This window comes from Haemaphysalis longicornis, unplaced genomic scaffold (assembly GCF_048455015.1).
Source record: "Haemaphysalis longicornis isolate Haplotype H1 unplaced genomic scaffold, Haemaphysalis longicornis Haplotype H1 scaffold_1, whole genome shotgun sequence".
Classification (NCBI taxonomy): Eukaryota; Metazoa; Arthropoda; class Arachnida; order Ixodida; family Ixodidae; genus Haemaphysalis; species Haemaphysalis longicornis.
This window is the reverse complement of record NW_027526203.1, coordinates 15,593,112-15,619,244: the sequence shown is the minus strand read 5'-3', so window position 1 is coordinate 15,619,244 and position 26,133 is coordinate 15,593,112. Positions and strand designations below refer to the sequence as shown.

The 26,133-nt window shown below is 46.3% G+C and overlaps 1 protein-coding gene across 1 annotated transcript in view; it reads left to right on the top strand.

The window, feature by feature from the left end:
• The window catches only part of LOC144175288 (surfeit locus protein 4 homolog), a 41,028-nt gene that overhangs the window by 6,692 nt on the left and 8,203 nt on the right, over positions 1–26,133 (top strand). Inside the window, 3 exon segments of the mRNA XM_077704377.1 lie at positions 700–795; positions 797–964; positions 5,262–5,305. Coding sequence (XP_077560503.1) covers positions 700–795; positions 797–964; positions 5,262–5,305 — 308 coding nt within the window.

Below are 26,133 nucleotides of genomic sequence, written 5' to 3'. Positions count from 1 at the left end.
ACATCAGGAGCAGGAACCACTTTGTTATGAACTGGTAACTGCTATGTCAACGGGTTTTCTTCTTAGTTGAGGAAGCCAGGCACAAACCGCAGTTGGGTTTGTAGTCAGTTTTGTTGCAACAGTTGTGGTTCACTTTTTGGTTTGGGTTCAGCACCAGTTTGATACCCTGGTTTCTGGGGGCACGTTGCACTGACTTGAGACTAGGGCGGGAAATTTTTGGCTATAAGGAGCTAGAAATGGGCAGGTGTTAGAAAAAAATGGACACTTTCAGGAGCAACCATCTAATAGTGTCTTACAGGGCATTACAGTTCCGCTCAGTGGGAAACAAGCAAATGTTCAGAAGTACTCGACTTATTAAAGCAGCAAAAGAAAAACACAACATAATGCCAGTGGCACGGAACAAAACTTGCATTTCCGTACTCCACTTGTCTCGTACTTTGTTTTTCCGGCAGTAGGTGAGCAAAATGGTTTTGTCTACCTGTAGATGAAGGGCGAGATTGTGTTGTTGGACACTTGAAAACAACAAATAAATTGTTCCCAGAGCTGATATTGAACAATACTGGCAGTGTGATCCTTGTGTAAACCTACCATTAGCATGAGCTAGTGATGCTTCTAATCGCACCTACATGATGTGTACGTATTCTCGGAGCAGTTACTGGGACACAGCCCATTAGCAGTGTGGTTTGTGCTGATGTGCAGGTGCTGAGGCGGGGCAAGCACGTGCTGCCGCACCTGGGCCGCTTCTGCCTGGTGAGCACGTTCCTGGAGGATGGCTGCCGCATGTGGTACCAGTGGGGGGGACCAGCGGGACTACATGAACCACTCGTGGGGCTGCGGCTGGTTCCTGGCCTCGCTCTTCGTCCTGGTCAACCTAATCGGGCAGCTCGGGGGCTCCGTGGCCGTGCTGGCCCGCTTCCACGTCGTGCCCGCCTGCGGCCTCCTCTTCTTCATCGTGCTCCTACAGGTGAGCGCTTCCTCTCTCTCTCTCTCTCTCTCTCTCTCTCTCTCTCTCTCTCTCTCTCTTCTCTCTCTCTCTCTCTCTCTCTCTCTCTCTCTCTCTCTCTCTCTCTCTCTCTCTCTCTCTCTCTCTCTCTCTCTCTCTCTCTCTCTCTCTCTCTCTCTCTCTCTCTCTCTCTCTCTCTCTCCTGTGTCATAGTCCATTCTGGGCCACTGGAGAGGTTGTTGGTCTCAAGGGGAGAGACTCGTTTGAGTAACTACACATGACCAGTAACGCTGCTTTTGCTCACTGCCTGCGGGGGAGTTGGCAGCTCTAGGTATCGTAAATTTATCCGAATCGAGTTTTCATACTGTATTGGAACTCGTTGTTGCAATGCTCATCATTCACCTTGCCTCCCAGAAAGTGCAAGATAAGTATAAGATAAGTGGTTAGGGAATGTTTGTGATTGTACAGCAATGCTTGCTGTTCCCATAGCGGTGCATCTAGCATAGGAGCCCCTTAACTTGGCACTCCATCAACTATCCTTATCATGGCACCTCAGTGTTGGAGTACAGTTCAACCTATTTATTACAGTACCAGTTACAATATATCGGATATAAAAATGAAAGTGGAGTCATTGTCATTACTGGTTATAACAATTGAGCCTGACAGCTGCAGGCAACTCGAACTGCAGTATTTGGAGGCATGTGTGAAAGCTGGGGGTTGGCGGGTAATGTTTTTTTTTTTTTTTTTTTTTTTTTTTTTTTTTTTTTACATGAAAGAAGTTGCATGCACCGGCGGGTCTTTTATCTTTCCAACTGTCAGAAAACGTTAATGACTTCTGCCTTCTGCATGGCCAGTCTATCCTTGCAACTGCCACTCTTCTGCTGCCAGCTCGCTCAAAAGATAAGAGGGGCAAGGAGCGTGGCTTTCATAGGTTTTAAACAAAGCTTTTGCACGGTATCAGTGTAGAGTCTGATAGTCTAGATCCTCTAACTCCTGTTAATCACCAAGATTTAAGAAATAAAAATCTCTGCAATAATGCAAAACCTCGAAATTACTTTAAGCAGAAGAAAGTCAAGGTGATGGCGAAGGCTTTCTTCTCATTTCGAAGGCATTGGTTTTTCCTGCACGTTGTATTGAGTCCAGACCAGACCAGATTTATGGGAAGTCCCCAAGGTGGGGTAAGTTTCTGTGGAGGAAAATTTGACAACCACCTCAAGTGCAGCCGTAGGGCTACAAAGGAAAGCTATACAGCTTTCTCACAAACTTTGCAGTTGAATCCTGGTCTAGGACAAGCCCTACAGCGTGTTTGAGGTGGGTGTCAAATTTTCGTTCACTGTGTTGGTGTGTGCTCCGCATAGTCTCCATGGCTGTGCTTTTACATTTCGGGTTGGTTAAATGCTGGGCAACACCATTAAATGCTTCTCTGTTGAATGCTAACCCTGGTTAAAGAAATTATCTAATATGACAATTACTTCTTGATGGCGCTTCGATATTAAGTGGGTTAGATGCACAGGCACGACATTCCTGAGTTTACATATCGATTTGGGGGTTGTGCAGGGGTGTGTGTGCAGGGGTGTGTTCCAGCAGGTTTCAGTGAACAGAAGGGCTCAAAACACCCTTAAGCTTGCGCTGAACAAGACGGACACGGGAAGAAACACACAAACGAGCGCACTCTAGCAACTGATTTTATTGGTTCGAAGAAGGCGTTAAACTACGCGACAACATCACAGAAAACCCTTTACAGTGCACACAGCAAACATGCGAAGTGCTCTGGAAATATTGCTAAGGAAATGTTGCTGTTCTCGAGTCTGTAGTTTCCAAAGTACTTCACGTGTTTGCCGTGTGCGCTGTAAAGGGTATTCTGTGATGTTGCAGTTTAAAGGTACACTGAAGTCAAAATACAGGTTGCTCTATATTGATAGATTAGCTCACCAAGAATACGAATATACCACTCATACACGTAGTTTTTTTTTTCTTAAATAAGGTAGCAAATGACGAAGAGATGAAGACACCATGGCTATACCATGCAACGTCTTTCCTAGCTGCTGCTAGATGGTGCTACTCATCCGTGCTTGGGGCAGCAATACCGCTTTTTGAGGAAGTGTGCGAGCTACGCACAAGTGAATGGTTCGACGCCGAAATTCACGGGGCCTCAAAAGGGCAATATGTTTTTCTTCAACAAAGCATCAATACTGATGACGGGTCCCACGAAGAAACATTTTGCTTAGTGGTCTGGAGCTGCAAAACACATGGAAGTTGGGAAAGCACAACTGGTTTGACTGAAACTGACCAAACCACTGCGTGCGTGGTAGCGTTGTATTTGGTTGCTTCTGTACCGCTATATATTACCACTGCCTCACTTGCTTTCAGTTTATCGTGACACAAACAGCGACTGCAGTCACTGTTCAACCTGTCCTATGTTATGAGAAATCAAACACTAGACAAACTAAATCAAATGAGAAATCAAGTGCTAATCAAACATTATTCGAATGTGATGCAAGCAGCGACTGCAGTCGCTGTTTGCATCACATTCGAATAATGTTTGATCGGCATCACATAACGAACTAAGTCAAACGAGAAATCAAATATGGCACAAACAGAGACAGAGGGTCGCTGTTTGTGCCACATTTGAGCAGCGTGTGATTTGCTATTTCTCAGCAATTAAGGCACCTTTTGGCACCGCATCAACACTACAATTTCTTTGGGAAGGTTGAACTTTTGTTTGAAACCAACTTGCTGGTTGCCTTCAGTGTTCTTTAAGTTCTTCAAACCAATAAAATCAGTTGATAGAGTGTGCTGGTTCGTGTGTTTCTTCCTGTGCCCCCTTTTGTTCAGAGCAAGCTTAAAGGGGCCCTAATAGGCTTCCGAAGGTTGCGGTTTCAACTGCGCAATTGCTAGATTACGTGTTCACGACAACATATGCCAAATATTACACCTCTGTGTATAGCAAGGGCCACATAAATGTACAAAAAAGATCTTCCTTTTTTTTTTAATCAATCCCCATCGCCTTTATGACCAACTCTGATGTAAATTTGCTACTCCAATGCAGCCTCTGTGACGCAGCTGGTGCCAATGACTATGGTGCCGCTATTGGCTGGTTTCCTTAAATGCAGCAGCCAATCAGTGTTCCGGGCTCTGGCGAAATGCAGGTGCATGTTTCAGCGGTTCTGGTGAGCGACGCTCCTGCTCCAGCGGCACAGTGTATCTTAGTAGGGACGAATGTCGGTCGTCGCCATCCGTCATATGAGCCTAGCCGAGTTTGTGGCTGTAGCACATCATTTACAAGACATGAATAATGCCGAATAACATGGACCATCTCGGCAGGCGGAAACATCGCTACACGTGTGACCCCGGCAAGCATCTCTCTGCCTGCACGGTCGACAAGGAGCCCACTGTGCGGTGTATGCACGACTGGGCATACAGCACAGCTGCTAAAACTTGTCACCGCATGCCAGAGCAGGACTATTGCTGAAAATCAGTTTACGAATGCATGAAAGGGGGTGATAGTGCAGTGAAATATTGCGCTGGGGATCGTCATCGGCGTGGCTTCATATAGCGGTGACCGGATAACCGCGGCAATGCTAAGCTTTTTCTGCATGACACCCGCCGCGGTGGCTCAGTGGCTAAGGCATTGCGCTGCTGAGCACGAGGTCGCGGGTTCGATTCCCGGCCGCGGCGGCCGCTTTTCTGATGGAGGCGAAAAGCAAAAACGCCCGTGTGTACGAGACTTTGGCGCACATTAAAGATCCCCAGGTGGTCAAAATTAATCCGGAGCGCTCCACTACGGCGCGCCTCATCGCCTGCGTTGCGTCGGCGCGTTAAACCCTACAATCGAATCGAATTTTTCTGCATGACCCAGCCTCGGAGGGACCTCCGGTCCCTCTGGACCTCGGAGGGACTGGAGGGGGAGGCAGTCAAAAATGGCAGGTGAAATACTGGGTAAAGGTGCAAACAATGAGGGTTACATAGCAGGATGCAATTCTTTCGGTGATAATTGTGCCCAGTCATGTTCGTCTTGGGGTGTACAAACAAAAAATGAACGCTGCAAAGGTGTAGTATGGGTGAGTGGCAGGTAAACAGTTAATTATTTCATTTACAAAGTAGAATAAGGTGTGCCCTTGGTGTGAGTGGAACACCTTAAATTTTCACATCTTTGCTTTTACTGTACATAATCAGTGGTGTATGTAAGGATCCCCATGTTTGTTTGTTTGTTTTTTTTTTTTTTCTTTCTTTCTTCTTTCACTGGCATAAAAGCCTAAACGAAACAAAAACACCCTTGCTGCTCGCCTTACATCTGTCGTTTCCATCTCCTTTGCAGACATTTGCCTACAGCATACTTTGGGACCTGGGCTTTTTGCTTAGGTGAGTGAGCATGGTGACCTTTTATTCGCATCTGGCTGAATTTCCTGTTTCGCACGGTGAGGAGCAGTGGAGTCACTATTGCTCTGTGGGGGAAGAATGCTGATGTGGAGGGATCTGGAAAAAAATTGCATCATGTTATTGCATTCCCTTTAACCACCCTGTTCATGACAAAGTCTGTTCCGGTTTACTTCCCTAGGGAATCCTAACATGCATTGTTAGGTTGTTCTTACACTGAGAAGTTATTTCGCATTCCTCCACATTTTTGTTCTTGCAGGATTTTTTGATTACTATTATTATTGCTGGTCTTGGCCTTCTTTAGCCCACGGTTCACCTACATGACACACATTGGGGACGGCAATCGTGTGAGCAACATTTTGTTAGTGTCTGAGGCGTGTTGTCTCAAGAGCCTTCCAGTGTTGTGGGGCAACTCCTCAGTCCCCAACAAGCAGTCAGGATGTGTCTACGATAGGGACTCCTTCCCTCCAAATGCTTTTGAGAATGGCACCTACGGTGTTTGCCACCTCTGGTTAGCAGAAGCATTTCTCGTCCTGAATTATGTGTAATGCACGCATTCCACTCGGCAGCAGAAGATGAAAGCACCCGTGCAACATCTGCCATGGTAGTAAGCCTAAATATCTGTCTGAGCCAGCTGGCTGTCTCGAGCGCTTCGAAACTTCCACCATGAGGTGCGCACCTCCCCATTGGGGCAAGTCGGCAAGCTCCTCCCACTGTCACACGCGTCGCGCGTCAGTTTCTGACCGAGGTAGAAGGTGCCGCGGGCTCGATATCGACGATGAGTCAGACACAGCTGGCCAGGGAGGGTGCCAAGCAGCATCCGTTTGCGCTGGCAAGACACCCCACATAGCCAACTGGGCTCTGTCTGTGCCTCTGCTAAGGGTCCGAGGGGGTCGAGCAACATGGAGCTGCCCTTGCAGATGCTACAGGGTTGGGTGAGAGTGGTGCAACACCAACGGTGGCCCAGCTGACACAACGCTTGCAGCGGGCCGATTCCACACTAGTTCAATTATGCATGCACACACATTTCTTTTTGTTGTTGTTGTTGTTATGTGCAAGGAGGGTAATAGCCCAAAAGTGAAGTCCATTTTTCTCTATGTGTGTACTTTGCAAGAGAGGGACGTGGGTGGCGCACTGTATCTGGTGGCTGCAGCTTGGGGCTTTGCACAAGGCAAAGTGTGAGAGTTCTGTCTAAAATTTGTTGGAAATAAAAAAAAAATACACTAGAATGATAAACGCACAAACCAAATTTTGCCTTCTCCAATGGAGGAAAAAATGTTAATAATTCGTGAAATTGCACCAGATGCTAGATTGTGGCCCACTTTGACAACCCCTATCTCCATACCTGCAATGGTGACTAACTTGTGATAGATGACATTTCCGTACGCATGAAAAAATGGCTTAAAGCTCATTAAACCTTGGTGGCACCAGTGGCAAGGAACCATTTTGAGTGCCCATTTCAAACACTGAAGTTTAATGAGCTGTGAAATCAGTTCCAAGTGATGCATCAAAAAAAGTGATTGTCTTATTGCGCTCACCACGGTTCATAGCGTTGGAAAATGTAAAGATTACAGTTTTACGACTAGCACTGTTTTCACTATTTTTCCTTCAAAAATGGTTAATTACCTCTAATTATCTCGGGAACTAATTGACCAACTAAAAAAATTAATGCGGTATTTGAAATCAGTGGTGAAAAAGCAGCAAGACTGACAAGTTTCACAAAGTTTACTTAAAAATTAAAAGAAATAGTTTTCAGAGCCATGCCTTATGTAGAGAAAACTTAAATATACACACACAAAAACGACTTACTGCTGCGCTTTTTCAAAAAAAAAAATGTAACTAAAAATCTGAATAAAAAAAAGGGCCGCTCTTGAGTTTCTCCAAAATTGAAGGAATGAAACTCAAGGACAGCACTCTGAGAAGCTTGTGCTTTGGACATGAGAAGCTTGTGCTTTGTAACATAATGAATCTGGTTGACATTTCGGCACAGCCCAAATGTAGAGTCTACTGTAATGAGCTTGGTGTTCTCAAATTGTTGCATTATTACCTGTAAAGTTTTCTATGCTTCGTGCATAAATGCCCTATAGTCTGCCTGAAGGCGTGCACTATCCAGTAACTTTTCTGGAGCAGCCACCACCTTTAGTTACCACTCCCAGATGAGGTAGAACAAGCCACTGAAAAGTTCACCATTCAATGCTGTATCGAACTTTATATTTAGCAAGAAAAAAATAACTAAAAGACGGCGATGTCTGACCATACTCTTGTGGTTAGGCATGTTCTGTGCAAGCTGAGAAAAATATTGCTGCATTTTAAATTTTGTCGGGAAATCTTAGGAAAGTTATAATCTGGTCCTACCATTTTGGTTTCAAACTTTAATGAAAGGGCATACTTTTTTAGCTGACGCATGCGCTGCCATTTTTCAGCCGAGTATACACACTGCCGGTTTTAAAGCTAAACGATTAAAAAGTATTTGCAGTTCATGAGCATGGGCGGCTCTGGAATGTATAGGGCGCACAGGAGTTTTGTAGTTTTCGTTATAGATGCGGGAATTGGAAATTATCTCATTGGTTCACCAGAAAACGGAGGATTGGGCAGCTGTGCAGAGCCAGCATGACCTTCGGGCGTGGTGCGACACCCGAAACAAGTCAGCATTTTGTTTCCCAGAGTGCACCGGCCCCGCATACAGAAAGACCAAAGACTACCATGCTTCGGCATGAAGCGGACAGTAATGACACAGTTAAACTATTTCCTTGGTCGACAGCAATCGTGATGATCAAACTGAAGCATGGTTTCAGGCTACGACAGGATAGATGGGCTAAAAATTGCAAAGGTGTCTACCGAGATAATTCCTCGGTTATTTCGGTACTTCATAAATATCCTTCATGCAACATTTTAGAATGTATACGTAGCAGTTGTGGATCCAGGAAGAATCACATCAGCGCGCACCCGTATTGTGGAAAGGGGGTGGGGGGGGTGGGGAGGAGGAGGGCGGAGGTGTGCTGGTGCTCTTGAGGGGGCGTGTGGTGTGTAGCCCGTTTATTTAATTAGGAAATTCTCTTGTCATGCACGACCGATTGAGCCTTGAAAGAACGATACTCCTGCGCCCACAGAACTTCAAAGAAGTCTAGGAAGAGTTAAAGGAAAATTCTACCAGAAAGGCACGTTCGTTTCTTCGCCACCAGTACGAAGGTCATTCACTTTCGCTGCACACGCTGCTATGGTTTTAAAATTGGGTGTAGCAGTGGATGCAAGCGTAGATATGAAACGTGGTAACAAAAGTCCCAATAACGTGCACACAATGCAGTGATGTGATAGCTGCGCCTAACTGCGCCGAGAGGCAAATCCTGCTACAAGGACTCTGATTTCAAGCAATCTGCGCCAATCTTGCGCCGAAGCTTGTTTCGCCGGGCTTCCTTGATGTGGCGTGCTCTTTACGCCACGAGCGTTGAAGAGGAGGGAATCTTGCAGTGTTTTCTGCTCTCGAAAACGTGCCGCGCACGCCACGCGCGCTGACGATGCCGCGAAACACCCGCACGCTACGCGCGGCGGCGGCGGCAACATTGCGGTGGCTTCGGCCGGTAAGTGGTGTGGGGATCTCGAGCGACTGCTTTTAACGGCTCTCTAAAATGCTGCTCGAGGCACACACGAGGTTGCTTGTGCGGTAAAGGAGCTCATATTGTGGGTGGAAATGATACTACAAAACATCATCTGCGCCGCTGGTGAAAGCGCCCATGCAATATCTACCGGGGTAGTAAGCCTAAACATCTCCAGTGAGCAAGCTGGCTGTCTCGAGCGCTTCGAAACTTCCGCCATGATGCGCGCGCCTCCCGATTGGGGCAAGTCGGCAAGCTCCTCCCACTGTCGAGCGCGACAATAAAGCTTGGCAGGAGTTCACGTGACTAGCTCCGAGGGGTCAAGATGGAGAGGGCATTGCAAGGGTAGCTAGCGGGAAAGAGGAAAGGGACGAAAGTTCAAGATGGCTTAATTTGGGACAGGCTGTAAGCCGGTTTATTGAACAGTTTTGAGCTTCGAAGAAAGTGATCTTGTCTGACTCAACATGTCGTTCAGGAGTAACGCTACAGGAGCGCTTCAGGAAAGCATTTTCTGATAAAGCTTTCTTTGTACTCTTTGTGAAGAATGTGGTGAATTTTTTCACTGATTTTTTTTGTCTTCATTTCAAATAAGTTAGCCGTTGGTCCACCTACTCAACGATCATCATAGGGGACCCTCTTTCACCCTCTGCGGTGGCTGAGTGGCTAAGGCGTTGCGCTACTGAGCACGAGGTCGCGGGTTCGATTCCCGGCCGCGGAGGCCGCTTTTCTGATGGAGGCGAAAAGCAAAAACGCCCGTGTGTACGAGATTTCGGCGCACGATAAAGATCCCCAGGTGGTCAAAATTAATCCTGAGCCCTCCACCACGGCCGCTCGATGGAAACTAGGTCCGGCCTGCCGAATGCGGCTCTCCGCCGGTGACGGCGTTAGTTTCCCTTTCCGCCGCAGCGTCAGTCGTAGCGCTAATCATCGGTGACTCGAAGAGCGGCGGCTGCCGGCCGTGGTCACGGTTTCAATGCGGTGTAAGTTGTTCATGATTGCACCGACGGCCGAAGTCAGCATCTTCATAATTTATTACAAAATGCGGTGATACGTGACGCGGAAACTCAGAATATAGGCGTCACGGACTAACTAGTATTTCCGAAGTAGGCTCAGCGCTGCATTTGTTTTCCTTTTAGCGCACCGCATGCGACGTTTGCAGGTGGCGCATTGCTAACGTCAAGCGCAATAGGCGGATTTCTTTCTAAAGACTTTCCCAAAGCTTTCAGGAATAATATTTGACGTGGCAAGCTAGTCTGAGCAACCGCATTTATGTTTATTACGTAACAGCTTATAACCTGCGCGTACGTGAAAATCACATAAACGTTTCACGCTGTGTCGTACACGGCCATTTCTCAATGCGCGAAGAAGAAGAAATGTGAATGACTATTTTCACACCTTGCTTTAACTGCGTTTTCAAAGAAAACTCGACTAATCTTAATACGTTTTAGGGTCCATTGGTTCATTTGCTTTGGAAATATTGTTACACTGTGCGTTAGGTTACAGGGTACACAAAATGATGAAGGACACGGGAATGAAGTGGACAGAGCGAACGCAACTATGAACTGATTTATTGCAACAAGAACACTATTCACATGGGAACCAAAACACGGAAATGAGTACAGGATGCAGTTGGAATTGTGTAAAACGGCGGAAGTCGTTTTTTGATTTACACTAGTCGCACAACGTAATATACAGCTGGAAGTTAAATTAAACTGTATTAAATCGCTGGAACATAAAAAGGTAAATATAATACAACATTTAAAATGGGATTTATTGGGTATGTCAGAAAATATGTAAGTCATCTTAACCTACGGTTTCCGCGGCAGTCGTTTTACAAGCGGAAAACCTTTGGCAAGAAATGTTTTCGCGAAAGCTGCAGTACATTCTCCAAAGAGCTAGCGGCCTCAATAGCTCTTTCAAGAACATTTCGCACAGCTCGTAACAGTGGTACGGGTCCCTGTTGCTGGCGCACCACATCAGCGGACAGTCTGCGAGGTGCGGGAATACGGTGTTTGAAAGGAGCTTACAAATTTGTCCGCTGTGTCAAGCTGCCTGAACGGCGCGATCCTCCTCGAACTACTTCACTTGTTCGCGGAATTCGTCGCAGCGTTCTTGCAGTTTTTGTAGTTTTTCGTTTAGTCTGTTTGCTTTCATTTTAAGGCGGCGGCATTTCTCCTGGTGTTATCGAAAAAGCCTGTCAGATCGAACGAAGTGTGGTATTCTCGAGTCTCAAAATTACGTTGGCCGCATGATGCATGTCCGTGAGAGCGTACAAGATTGGGTCTGCCTCTGTCGGTAAGTGCGGTTGATCTCTTTCTTCATTCACAGTTAGGCCCAAAATTGAACGTTCGATCGTTTCATTTTCTGCAACCATTGTGCTCACTTGCCATTGATTGCGTACTTGAGATGCCGACGCACACGCCTTGAGCATTTCATAGCAAGGAGCACACTAGTACGCTATATTACACGCTCGGTGCATGAAATTCTGCGAAACGAAAAGCTCAAAGCGCTCACGCGAACTTCAACACTCCCACCGCTGCTGCTTTTCGCACCCAAACCGGAGTCTGTGCCGATACGTGGCACCCCACCGCCAGTACAAACGGCAACCGTACACTTCGCTTCCAAGCCCTCGCCCGTCGCCGACGCGCGATGCTGCAAGCCGCATTAATCCTTCCAACCGTGTTGCTTGCCCGCGTTAATTCCGGTTCCACCCTCCTGGAGTTAACATGTACAGATTAATAAAACTGGAAGCTGAGCTAATTTTGTGTTGTTCATTAAAAAAAACGACAAGCAGCGTAAATGCTAGACAACATAGAATCACGCAAAAATACAGAAATTCTTACTGCCAAGCAGTTTTTATTAAAACTATGAATATCCACCCAAGCGGCCTATCAGACTTCCCACATCAGATTTCACACATACGGAAAACTCGACCGCACACGCGAAATCAAACCACGATTCAAATGAAATATGGAAAGAAGAAAGCAAATCACAAACACAATACCGATAGTACACAGGTGTTCTCTCACGCAAAGCAATCAGGTACGCAGTGCATCTAAGGATTTTACGTCCCTGTTTAACGAGTAAATAACCGGTTTACTAATAAATGTGACCTACAATTTCACGGCATTTCGGGACATTTGGCTCGGAGTAAAATTAACGTGCCTGAATTCAAACACGAGATGGGGCTGCTGAGCCTGTGTTTGGCAAAGTTAAAACATGGCCGTTTTAAAATTGTCCTTCAATTAGCACGGTGAATGGCAGCAGTAATGGAGTTTTATATTCCAGCACAAACGGGCGGCAGTGTTTAAACCGAATTAGCGATGCAACATGTTGTACAGTCATATTCCCGAACATGGCGGGAACTGGGTTGCGGGAGCGGCCGCATCGCACTCGTCTTTTTAAACCATGAACAAGAATTACCGCTATCAAACAGACGAAATTCTTAGGCATTGAAGACATATCTTTGCCGTAAATTGTGGTATTATTATTTCCCTGATACGTGTGTTAGAACGCGAGTGAACGACGTTTAAAGGAACGATAACCGTTGATATTCCGTAGGCGCCCCGAAGCGAGGGCCGCGGGAGCCGTCACCGATGTGTGGCGCCCCCGCCGAAAGTAGCGGCGGCAACTGACAACTCCGTTGTCACGCGCCTGCCCATTAGCGGCGCGTGAATGGGCAGGCCGGACCTAGTTTCCATCGAGCGGCCGTGCCTCCACTACGGCGCGCCTCACCGCCTGCGTTGCGTCGGCGCGTTAAACCCTACAATCAATCAATCGGGACCCTCTTTCACAAGCTAGGTGGGCGCTTCATGAAGACAGTCTTACCGCTCAAAGAAAGCCAGAGAGTTGCTGTTGTTGCAAACCTAGTCCCCTGCAAATTGGAAAGCGAGTGTAGAAGTCTGAGAGGACATGTAGCATGCAATTTCGTCTTGGGAATCCGGAGAGAAACAGACATTTAGGTTTGGCGCTAGAAGCTTTTACATAAAATGCACTCAGTACATTCTGTTGTGGCTGCCTTTCGACAATGTCATTTTGCAGAGCCTGCGCTTCTTAAGCTTCTACAGTTGAGGGAAGAGAGGTCCTCTTGCGCTCATTTTAGGGTACTAGCTACCAGGCTGCCGCAAGTGATCAAAGCCTGTGGTGCCTTTACTTTGATGGATGACTACACGCTTCTCCAGCTCAAACATGTTGAATCAGATCCGTCTACAGAGATTGACGAGTATTGCCAGCAGATTTTTGAGCAGAAGGAGGCTGAAAACAAAGCCAAATTCCCTCTCTTGGCCGGGCTAGTGAAGGCGTTGCTTGGCATTCTACATAGAAATGTGGGTGTGGAAAGGGGCTTCAGTGAGAACCGCCGGCATCTTAAAATGAAAGGGCTTCGTTGACGATACAAAATGTTAATGGCATCAGGCACACCGTTTCATTCTCCAAGTGCTTTGAAGGAGAGGCAAGTCACTTCAATGTGACACCAGAGGTTTTGAGAGCAGTACAAACATTCAGTGAAAACTACCAAGAGCGCATTGCAGCTGAAGCAGCTCAGGCAGCTAAGCAGTGGTGTCTTGGCCCAGCCAAGGCTGGTCCTAGTCACGATGGCCGAATCAGGCTCCTGCGAGAATTGGAGACCGCAAAAGAAATGCTGACGAGTGCAGAGCAATTAGCCACGGCATAAAGTCTAAGAGCTTCGGTGATGTTGAAAGTGGACAGTCTCTTCTAGCTGAGGGTAAAAGAAGAATTGCGGCAGCACTAGACAAAAAGGCACAAAAGAAAACCTTGGACCAGTCACGGTAGTTCTACTTTCATGCATATTTAACCAGAGAAGCGTGGGTTTCTGTTTTGTTTCATTACATGTTCTGCTTACTCTAGTCATGTTGCGTTTTATTGCCATGGAGTTGTTTCTTGCTTCAAAATGTTCTAATGTTTTGTACGTACATCAAACTGTCCACATTATCTTACTGTGTTCTGTTCATTATGGTCACTGCTAGAAGACATCTGTGTGGCAGAAACTCGTCTGCACCGAAGACATTTTACTTGTTCAAACATTTCTGTGTGCCCAGGATGCTGCTTTTGGGGCTCTTCTCGGTTGTTTTGCTCCCCTTCAAGCATTATTTCTCAAATCTTAATGCTTGTTCTGGCTGCTCCAAAATCCAATTTTGCTGCTCCAAAACCTACTTTTGGCTGCTCCAAAAGCTGCTCCAAAATGACTCGACCCAACCACATCACTATTTTATAAAAGAGTGTCTGTTCACATTCTGTGGCAACACTGGGGAATGTTTAACTCTTTACGGCCTTCTGAATTAGAAGGTCACAATCTTAATCATTTTTTATTTGTGATGTTTCACTGACATGTGCTAGAAGAGCTACACTTTTGACCAAGACGCGGAAAAAAGCGTGTCTTTGTGAGTGTCATTTTTATTGTAGCAATAACAATGAGCTGTGTAACTAAGTAAAAAGCTTTCTCGGTATTCCACTGCCGTAACTGACTCCATGCCAGGTGGGTGCAATAGAGGGGAGGGATTGACGTGATGGTAATCACAGGCCCCATGCAAAGACAAAGCTGGCTTTCTCCTTGGAAAAGCGTTTCTGCTGGCAGTAGTTCTACACAACAGTAGCATTGCTGACCATTTTGCTTGCAAAACATACCTTCATAACGTCAGTAGTTTATAAAATTCAGAAAACATCAGATAACTGAAGTTCTTTTTTTTTTTTTCTTAATGGGGCATTTTTTTTTTTTAAGAATTTTTATTAAGAACTGTAATGTGTCCCGTTGTTGAAAAAGTGTTTACTTTTACCAGAGTATGCCTACAGCATGCATAAGATCACTGTGAAATTTAATTATAATAGGGTTACGGTCACAGCATGAGTAAGGTACTGAACAAGGAAAAGTGGGCTTTTTGGCACGACAGCATCTATTGAAGTAAAATAGCACAGGAGCTTGGTAATTTGCTTGATGACGTCGATGAATAATTGGATAGATTCAAAAGCATTTCTTTCATATACAAGTCTCCCGGAGGTATTTACATCAGCACAAAGTTGAAATGTGCAACGCTGATACCATTTTCGCCAAGGCTCTGCAGTTCACACCATCAAACACAGCCCAAAAAAAATCCGTGTAATATGCTTCACAGCCCCCCTTGGTGCTGTGAAGCATATTACACGGAACTGATCCACGGGGACTGGAGAACAGAGTTCAGGCAGCCTGGTGCCCAGTGAAGCCGATTCTCTCCACAGCCTCACGATACATTCACGATATCGTGGAATCCACCTCCCAGGATGGGCGCACTGGCATCTTGGTCGCCCTTGCGTAGAAACTCGCCGGCTTGCTGGTTGTTTGAATGGTAATATATCATATACCCTCGTTGAAGACAGACTACATTTCTTTGTTAAAATGCCCAGAAATGTCCGGCATGCGTTACTGGCAGAAGTGCAGCCATTAAGAAGGAGCAGTGGTTCTGACTGATTACAAGTTGTGGCTTACTCCGTAAAAGGTTGACTATACCCTGGTATTGCTGGAGAATGCGAAGAGACACTCTTTCATTAACACACGGAGTCACAAAAGTATTGGAAGTAACGTAATGCATGGCACGGAGTCGCGTCTCGAATGCGTGAATTCAGCCACTTATAGCTTTTGTACAAAGAAAATAATGCAGCGTGTTTTTTTATGTGGTCTTGTTGGCCCCCCTGAGCAATCCTGTTTCCCCAATTTTTAATATATATATATATATATATATATATACACACACACACACACAGCTGCCCTTTTTTTCTAAGTTTCACAGTTTTAGGAGAAGCACAACAATCGAATCATTTTTTTTTGTGGGTGTATATTAATTTTTTGTTTTTAGAGAAGCCATTTTGTTTTACATACATATTTATAAATAGTTGGCCACCACGGCCCGTCACTTACAAGTTTGTCCCTATAGCAGGTGCGAAGATAGGGGGTGTCAAAGGGAGAAACAATAGACCGTCTGGTCCGATATCTTTTGTCCATTGCAAAATGCAAAATTTGCTTTGAATGTGCTAACGTCCTGGGGCGGTATTCTTGTAACTGTCCCTTTTGAAAACGTCCCTTTCGTGTCCCTTTCATCGTTATGTACTTCCGGTTAAGCAGGGGGCCTTTAATTCAAATACCGTAACTGTTCTTGCGAACACATTTTAAAGAACTAAAACTGTATCAGAGTATCGTTTATGTGCTTATTTGAACGTATTTTGGAAAACTAAACGCGATGAAGTTTTTTTGTCACGGCAAGGGGAGGGACGTCCAAAGATGGCAGCTGCAGTCAGCTGTTTCGCTGTTTTTTTGTGACCGTGAAGTGTAAACAGTGCTGCGGCTACTCAGTTTTTCGCGGTTGGACTCCGTTTTAAGGTCGGGGACAATGCCCGTGCATCAAGATAACCGTCCACTTACATATTTTGCCATTGACGCACTTGTGGCAAGCCGACGCAGGCTTTTCCAAGGACCTGTAATGGTGCTTTACGTCGTTGACATTTTTGTGGTGCTCTACGAGTGAAAAAATGTGTAAGAAGGGGGGATTTTCGTTTCTTAACGGCGTACCTGTTGCGCGAGAAGTCTACGAACGTTAAGCTGGTATGTGTATGTGTAAAGTACCAATAAAAGGTTACAAATGTCATGCGAAGTGCTTGTGTAATTTTGGTCGTCTGCTTGGCAGCTATCAAGCTCACAGACGATCATTTATTCCATTGCACCTTCTGACCGTTAGCTAGCTCGCAGACGATCTTTTATTTCACTGTGTGGTGGCGGTGTATGGTGCACAGGCTCACGGAGGGCTGCGACAGCGATTTCGTTTCTTCGTTACCGGCCGCTGACTGAAAGCCACCGGTAGCGCAGAAACGAAGGACGCACAACACTTGCTCCTCGTCGCTGAGCCTGCGCGTCCGCCGACCAAGTTTGTCCCGGAGCTCGTGGCACAGCCACCGCACGGTCCTCTTTGAGAGGTGGAAATGCTGGCGGAATGCTTCTCGGGGCATATCGAAAACGTCTACACTGCTTCTCGACCGCTTGTTCCGCCAGCGAGCCAACAAGGTGATAATCGGCGCATTCATGACTGCTTCCAAAAACCGTCTGTTTGAAATTCAAATCGCCTGTTCGAAGACGCTGCGGTCAAACGCAGTAGGTCCTCCGCGCTTGCGTTACGTCACATCTGGTTGTTTGCTTTTAGCCAATCAGGGCTCACTCAAAAGGGACACTTTTAAAAGAGACACAAAAGGGACAAAACACGAGAATACCGCCCCTGGTGTAGCTTTTGGTTTGCAACAAATTTTTAAGACAGAAGTCTAATATACCCCTGCTACACGGGGGTTTCGAATACCCTCAAACTGAATGTCATTCGACCGAAATGAGGGGCTTCAAACGCCATTCAGAATCTGCCGTGCTCCACTACAGTTTTGATGGCAGTTGAAAGCTTGTAACAATCACGCTTGCCCTGCTTCAGTGGTGTTGCTGCCGCCGAGTTCTGTTTTATACAATAATCCAATTCAGGGGAAGTTTAAGCAGCAAAATGATATCAAATTATGAATAACTAAAGGGTTGACACTAACTTGGTGGCTTTTTGCTTAATTTTCAATTGCAATCAAGGTTTTTTTGCACCTTTAGGTGCATGTTTTGTGCTGTCTAGCCACACCGGTTTGTCACTTGCTCACACTGGTGTTGAGAGTATGAAATTATTACATCTTAACATCACGACTTAAGTGAATAAAAAGTAAAAAAAAAAGTCCCACAGTTGAAAATATTTGGCTTGTTTTAAGTACGCAAGTAATATATTTTTTAATGCTGGCTTGGGACGGTGTGCGCGAGAATGCAAGAGGCATTCGAGAGCCCCAGATGCCTGGAGATGCTCATACCGCTCGACAGTCACTTTAGCTAAATGCCGTCGAAAAACGTGGAGCAGCATAACATTCGCAGTTGAGTCTAATGACATTCGATTCGAAGGCGTTCAAAACGCCAGTGAAGCAGGGGTATTGCACCTTGCTGTGCACGAAACCTTAAAGGGGCCCCGCAGCACTTGCCGCCAACTACTCTGAATGTATTTTGGGGTAAAGTGTATTGTCCTGAAAATCCCGTGTCACAAGCATTATAAAAATTCATTTACTATCATCGAAGCTACGCAAGATGAAAAAGCGCGCATAATTGTTCCCTCTTAATTAACTCGACCTCTGACTACGGTACGCGACAAAAAGGAAACCATCTCCCCGCGAGGGGGACTCGAGTAAACGCGCCGCATAGGGGGTGGGTGTAATTGCGTTAACGTTTAGTGTTTGGGGAGTTGGTGGTAGTGAATGCGTTGTGTCAGCAGCTTCCTGGCGTAGTTTGAATGAGTCAAGGATATAAGGCGCATTCGTAGCCTTTCATTCTGTGTCGGTTTTGTAGCGCATTGGGAAGAGCACCATGTACCTCACGTTCCGCCCACAGGTAGTGAATGCGTTGTATCAGCAGCTTCTTGACGTAGTTTGAATGAGTCAAGGATATAAGGCGCGTTCGTAGCCTTCCATTCTGTGTCGGCTTTGTGGCGCAGTGGGTAGAGCACCATGTACCTTGCATACCGCCCGCAGGGTTGTGGGATCGAAATCAGGCGCCGGTAAGTATTATTTTTTTATATAGTGTAGGGGGAGGGGTGCGGACCTGTTGTTGAGAGCGGGGAGGGTAGCGTGATGTGGGAGAGGAGGAGCGGGGGAGAGGGCGCACCTGCGAGCGATGCGGACTACTACGGACGCCTAGAACGGGTGACATCGTGAGTTAAAGAAATGCTCTGCATTTAAAACTGCGCGCCCTTTCCCGGAGAGGGGGTGGCTTGTGGCGTTCTTTTCGGCGGCCTTCGATATATCACAGGCTAGGGAGTTTTCGCTTTTTCTCCACAACGCGGCGAGGGTCTATTGCCGGTCTGGTGCCACAAAAAAGCAGGCATGGCTGCCTGCTCGCAAGCGTGTGCTCAGGCTGGTGGGGCATTTCTGAAGCAATAAGCGTTTGTTGTCGAGTGGTCTTGTTAAAAGGGAAGTATTGAGCTCATCACTCAATCTCCGTGTGCACTCAAAACACAAAATAAATGTCAAAACTGTTCGTACAGGTTCAGGCATAAAAGAGGTTGGTGCACCACACCAACAACGGCGGATCATCACAGGAAATGCGAAAAATTAATCGTGAAGTTGACCGGCAACAGCCAATAGTACAGCTACCGCTGTAATGACGTAATTACAGCGGTGAATAACGAGGGAAACTGAAGAAGGCGCGGTTGGTTTTTCCGCATTTTTCACTGCAATTTGCAAGCTTACCGCTTCACATGCACCTGTAATACTTGGCTCAGATATTCTTGGCAGTGTAATCTAAACATCGCGCAGGTTATTAGCACTGGTCAAAGCGTGTTGCAGGGTTCCTTTAATGGCACCCTGCAGCACATTTTTAGCAGTGCAAATAAACCTGTGCAGCAATTAGATTACACTGCCAGGAATACCGGAGCCAAGTATTATAGGTGCACGTAAAGCGGTAAGCTTGCAAATTGCAGTGAAAAATGCGGAAAAACCAACCGCGCTTTCTTCAGTTTTCCTCGTTATTCACCGCTGTAGTTACGTCATTACAGCGGTAGCTGTACTATTGGCTGTTGCCGGTCAACTTCAGGGTTTATAACGGTAATAATAGAGTCACGAGTAAAAATATTTGTTAAATTTATTTTCCTCCGCCAAAAGTTATTGCCAACAAAATATATGCAAAACTGCAAAAGGATTAAAGGTTTTTTTTTTCTTACACGTATGACAATCCACAGTCACAGGTGCAATACATCAACCTCTTCTATACCTGAATATTGTGCATGCAGTTTTGGCGTTTTTTTGTGTTTCGAGTGTGCATGGAGTTGGAGTGACGAACTCAAGACTTCACCTTCAACCAGACCACTCAACAAGGGTTTATTGGTTCAAACGCCCTACCAGCCTGAGAGAGAGAGAGAATAAACTTTCTTTATTGAGAAAAAAAAATTAAAATGGAGTCTTCGGGGTGGCTTCCCTAGTCCAGGACGCCTTGAGCTCGGGCCACGTCCACAGCCCTCTCCACCAGCTGACGCTGATCCTCGAGGGTGGAGCTGGCCAAGGCTCTCTCCCAAAGCTCATGGGTGGGATAGGGATTGGGGCGGGGAAGCGGAGCTTGGTCGCAGCCTCCTACAATATGATAGAGTGTCCCGGGGGCCTCGCAGAAGCGGCACTGTGGGGGGAAACAGGTAGGGGCCAAAATGTGACTTCTGGTGGGGTGGGGGAAAGTATTCGTTTGAAGGGCACGTAGGAGTCGCTCCAGATCTCTGGGGAGTTGTTTGTGCGCTGGGGGGGTAATGCTGTCGCTCTAGTCGGTAGTGTAGCGTGATTTCTCGGTACATGACCATCGGGTGCATGCGCTCAGGCTCACTTCCGGCAACAGCGGCTCGGCGGGATAGCTCTCGAGCCAGGAGATGGGCGGTCTCGTTGCCAGGAACGTCGAGATGAGCGGGGGCCCAGATGATCTTGATGGAACGGTTTGGGGGGCGTTGTGCAAGAATCTTTCTTCGGGGCTCACTACTAAGATTTCAGAAAGTACGCGCCCAATATGCACATTGGTCCGCCGGGTTGAAGATAAATGTGCACCGTGATGTCGCTTTTGTTTCCCGCTCCCACTGGGAACTGATTTCGGGCGTTTCCGCAATTAACCACGTGCGAGGGTTGTGCGGTGCCTGAGCGCGCGCTTGCGAACGGGCACCAATGCCGGCACTGTCCTGCACCGCACCCACCGTGCCGACTCCACCACGACGACTCGATTGATTGATTGTAGGGTTTAACGCGCCGACGCAGCGCAGGCGATGAGGCGCGCCGTAGTGGAGGGCTCCGGATTAATTTTGACCACCTGGGTATGTTTAACGTGCGCCGAAATCTCGTACACACGGGCGTTTTTGCTTTTCGCCTCCATCAGAAAAGCGGCCGCCGCGGCCGGGAATCGAACCACCACGACGACTCCATGTTGTGGTGAGAAAAAAAAAAAAGAAAAACCTGCCGGCCCGTGATATATCAAAGGCCACTCAAGACAATGTCATTGAGTCACAGCCTTCCTCACGTAGTCCAAGGTCAAGTTGAAAGGGAACGGCGCAACTGCTATTATGCGCGGTTTAGCTCTGGTGGTACTGAATAGATTTTTATCATTCTTGCGGGAGGAGATTACCGGGGCAATCCGCCGCAGTAGCTCAGCTGCTAAGGCGTGTAGCTGAGCCCAAAGACGCAGGTTCTATTACCAGCCGCTTTTCTGACGGAGGCAAAGAGCAAAAAGGCCTGAGTGTTCGAGATTTTGGTGCACTTTAAAGATCCACAGGTGGCCAAAATTAATCCAGGGCCCTCCACTACGACGCACCTCATAACCTGTGTAGTTTCAGCGCAATAAGCCCCATAATCGATCGAGAAACTTTTGAAGGAACTTTAGTGAAGTGCCATTTTACTTTTCTATTGCACTCGGTCAACAGAATAATTGCTACTCGTTGTTTCGAGTGTTGGTATTCGTACTGCGCAAAAGACGATGCTTCCTACTTTTTGCCGTGCTCCTGGTATGTTGGGTTTTCTTTTTTCATAAAGCACCCATGTTAGAGGAAAGCAGACCTAACTTTTGGGCTACTGTTACCCTTCTTGCACATAGCTCATACAAACATGAGAAAAAACAGAAACTGCACATGTGCACGAATGCTCTTACTCTCGTGGAATCAGCCATTGAGGCATTGAGATAACACAGTAGGGTATAAAACTGGGCAAGTCGGAAGATACTCATGATGGTCAGGGCAGATGACAGTGCGGGAGAGGAAGAGAGAGGATGACACTAACGCTGTCTAACAACTCAATTGTTTTATAGGAAGTAACATGTTATTTAAAGTGACACTGAAGACAAAACCAAAGTTGGCCTAAATAGATAGATAATTCCATTCCCATTCCATTCCTCCAAGCGCTGTCCTCATTCAATTCCCATTCCATTCCGGCATCTCGAAAAGGTGGAATGAATCCGGAATCATTCGAATTCTGGAGTGGTAACTCCGCAACACTGCTCCCAGCAGTGGTGGGATCGGTGCGAGGCCAGTACGCCCTTGACAGACCCCGCATGTTATCTTGCACGGACGTCTAAGCACCGTCCCATCTGTCTAATGTGCTTGCCAGCGCATAAATGGAGAAAAATGGAGTATGGAGCTTCACAAACAGTCTGTGAAACGTATCATGCTTTATGGAGTACTTATCACCACCAGTAGCTGCTCTTCCTTCTTGCACCCTTTGATCGATGCTCACACACACACACTTTTCAATTTCTTGCCAGCTCGAAAGATGATATTGACATTGTAACAGCCAGCAATCTTCAAGCAGTGCGACACGGAGCCCAGATAGGGGAAGAGTCCAGATAGGAGATAACAGCGAATTTTCTGCACCTATCTGAGAGCTCTACCCCTGCAGCCAGGCCAGCTTTTTGTTCTTGCTTCAATCGATTTAGCAAGCGTTGTGCCACTAAGGCAAGGGTCGTGTGCGGGAAACCTGCTGCTTCCAGTCTATCACTTTGACCTTACTGCCACAGATTCATAAAAGCAAAGACCAGCATGAACCACCCTTCCATTGCCCCAATAGATGCCGAGGTAGCTTTTCTGGATAATTTAACCGTTTTTTGTCGAGTGTGTGTACTCTAGCTCATAGTGGGGTAACCACAAGGAATGTCTAAATAATCAGGTTGAAATAATTTTAAATTGGCACTGAACTTTCCGAAATCTGAAAGGTGGCAGTTCGTAGTGTACAAACGTGACACTACATTATGTGTCCTGGTCACGTGACCTGTTAACCTCGCAGCTACTCAAACTGCTGAAACGTTTATTCGCTTATTGAAAACGTTTTAACACAAGTATTTGTACAAGTTTAAATTGTATATGTGTTTTATTTTGAAAATTTTAGACACGCCACCCGCCACCACTGGGTTGCTCTCAGTGTGGCTAACAGAACCTCCATGCCCAGAGTCAATGGCAGCGTTCAGTCAACACACCTTTCATGCAACACACCCAGTGAAAGAGATTCGTGCATGTGTTGTACGTTGTTTGACGATTCTGCCCGAGTCAGGAGCGTTTCTTCTGTGGAAATATTTGTTTTCAGTTTACAAAACCACCAACAGCAGCTTTAAAAAAAAAAAATGCGCGTCCGGGGAGAATCGAACTGCGGACCTCCACAACATGAAGCCAACATTCGAGCACTAGTCCATCCCAGCAGATGTTGCCGCCGTTCAAAATAGAATATGTCATTTTAGGCCATTAGTACATACAACTGGGTGCTTCTAGTGATTAAAAACACATTTAAAGGAATAAAAACGCCTGCAATTCACTTTGTTTTTAAGCTCGGGACAAGTTTTTAAATACTGCTTTTTATCTCGCATACTGACAAAAGTATGTTGCCGCACTACTGTATGTCATGGTTGCCAGCATTATTTTTGGGAGGACACATACGGCTCTCTTAGACCAGAAATTTCGATTTAAAAAGTTGTATGGCGCTATCAGCAAAACTGTTTCGCATTGAGGTGTTTTAACTCTTTCGTTACGGCGGAAAAACGGCCGATTTTGAGTGCTTCCACAAAACGTTTTTTTTTTTCTTTTTCTTTTGAGCTACTGGACACACTTAGCCTTGCTATGCATGAAATTGTAGCTTATAGATTGCTCTTCCAAACACAAAGCAGCAGTTGTGTTTAAGGTACAATTACTTACAGTTTATTTGTCAAGTAACCAGAAAAAAGCCCCCCAAAAAAGTATATGAAAAACACAAATCGGCAATTTTACCAAGACTAAAAATTATTTCAGGAATTTTAAGATATACAAATTGTTCCTACGTTCTTTGGCTATGATCCAATATATAAATCAACAATGTGCACCACATTTTCGATTCTTGAGGGCCCGTCAACCTAGCGGAACTGACGGCTGTACCACGCCGTGAAGGCACTCAAGGGTGAGTGAGTCTCTGTAAAATGCACATCCAAGTATACTCTTTTGTGTCCTCGCACAAAATCCTTATTAGTTCGGTGGTAAAAAACAAGAAAAACAAATCCAGCGCTCTCGAGAAGCGTCGCACCTGAACCCTGCAGCGCTAATCTGACACGAGCGCCAGGTTATCTTGAAGGTAATGGCGCGATATGGCGCGGTGCATTTGGCAAAATATCCTGGCTGTACGTTGTCGAGACCCTAAACACAAAATCAAAACCGCAGTCGTCAGATAAGAAGCACGTTTTGTTTATAAATACAGCGCGGAGTCGCAATGCAATTACCTGCCAGCGCTTGTTGAAGTGCGAGGCACCTGAACCGGAGCTTCGTTGTCCGAACTGAAATCTGAAGATCCCACATCATTGCTTGACCCCTCGCTGCTGCTGGAATCAGAAAAATCGACAGCAGGAGCTGCCGAAGTGCTTGCTACAGCAGTCTGACTGTGCGGAGCGCGGCGCGAACCCGACGCCATTTTTTCTCCTGCTCCCCTCTACCTTGGGTTCAAATTTCTCTTGCTACACCGCCACCACACGAGACACATAAACAAACGAAACCAAAATTGAAAGAGAAGCTGCCAATGAACACACCAGATGGCGATAGTTGTCTGTGGAGCGCGCGTTTCAGATTTTGCGGGAGATTTGAAATCATCGGACACCGGCTTCCGATTGCCTATGGCGCCATCGTGAAAGAGTTAAGGGATGCCCTTTCATTTGCAATAAAGAACACATACTACTCGACAAAAATCTCTGTCCTTTTAAATAACATGTCCCTCCCAATAGAAAATTCAGTTAGACAGTGCTCGTGTTGTCTCCTCTCTTCTTGTCCCGTGTTTTCATCTGTGCTGACCGTCATGATTGGGATAATGCCAAACTCATCGCCAGCTCAAAGAAGGTCGTCGTGGGCCTCTTTAGCATCATCTTTTAATGACATAGTACAGACTTCCGTCTGAAAGATGCAGTCTGGGCCTATTGATGGAACGCACTCAACTACGTACATTTCTTGAACCTGTAGCTGTAGAAGCAGGCCTTTTTGGTAGCCTACTTGTTTGGTATGTTGATGAGTACCTTACTACTGAAAATCTCGTGCTATTTTGCGTAGCAGAAGCAGAGGGCAAGCTTTTTACTATGCAGCAAGAACTGGCCGCAGGGTGAGTTGTCCCTCATCCTCCATTCATTACACAGACCCTCAAAAAGTCTGTAAGAGGACCGAAGCAATTAAAGGTTGAAGCGAAGTTAGCTATGCTGGCACAAACACACGTGGCAACGATGCTAGTGCACTTGGCCAGCACTTTGAATTTGTTGCTACTTATCTGTTTTGGGCAAAAAGATCAGAGAACACAAGCCTATTTTACATGTGAACTAGTGAGAGGGATGTTATGATATCCCGAACTAGTGAGAGGGTGTTATGATATCCTGTTGGCCGTGCCTGATCCATAGGTGGCACCCCAGATGTACAGCAAAGCAGCATGTTGCGTATAAATGGTAGCACACTTACAGGTAGCCTCACAAAGATCCAACGCTTGTGACAAAGGTACGAGAAAAATTGTATCAACAGTCACACACTATCTGAAATGTAACAGTACCCGTGGCAGCTGTTGGGCAGTGTGTCCTGCCCCGTCTTGGCTCCTCAACAGTGGAAGAATGAGCAGTTGGTGGCGTGTATCTGTGTGCTGTACATTTGATGTATGCTTATCTTTCTGGTGCGACATTTGCAGTGACAATACCGTTTGCCTGAATGGGGTTTTGGTGCTGCTACTAGTGCTCCAACTCATGGTTGCAGCCCTGTTGTCACCTGGCCAGCTGTGGACATAAGTGCAGCTGGGCGCACAGTGTTCACCCGGAAGCTTTTTTATTATTAATACCTATCCACGCACATGCAAAAGCCTGCCTGGAGAGTACGGTTCTCCAGACTTTTCTTAATGCGAGATAAATGTTTCCAATCGCAGTCTGCGTAGTGGGCTTCTCAGTGGTGCCATGAAGTGTGGCTGGTAACCAGTTGAATTTGATATGTACATATGTGCTTATTGTGCTTATGTAGACAGCTTACAGTAAGCACTGTTGGTGCACTGTTGTGAGATGTGTGTATTAGTGAAGTTTGGATTTGGTTCCATTTGATTGCATGGTAATTGGTTCCTTCACTGTGTTTGGTTGTTAAAATTGCTTCCTCTGGAACGTAACGTTTTTTGCACAAACGAGTGTGTGGCCTACCGCCTAGCTGC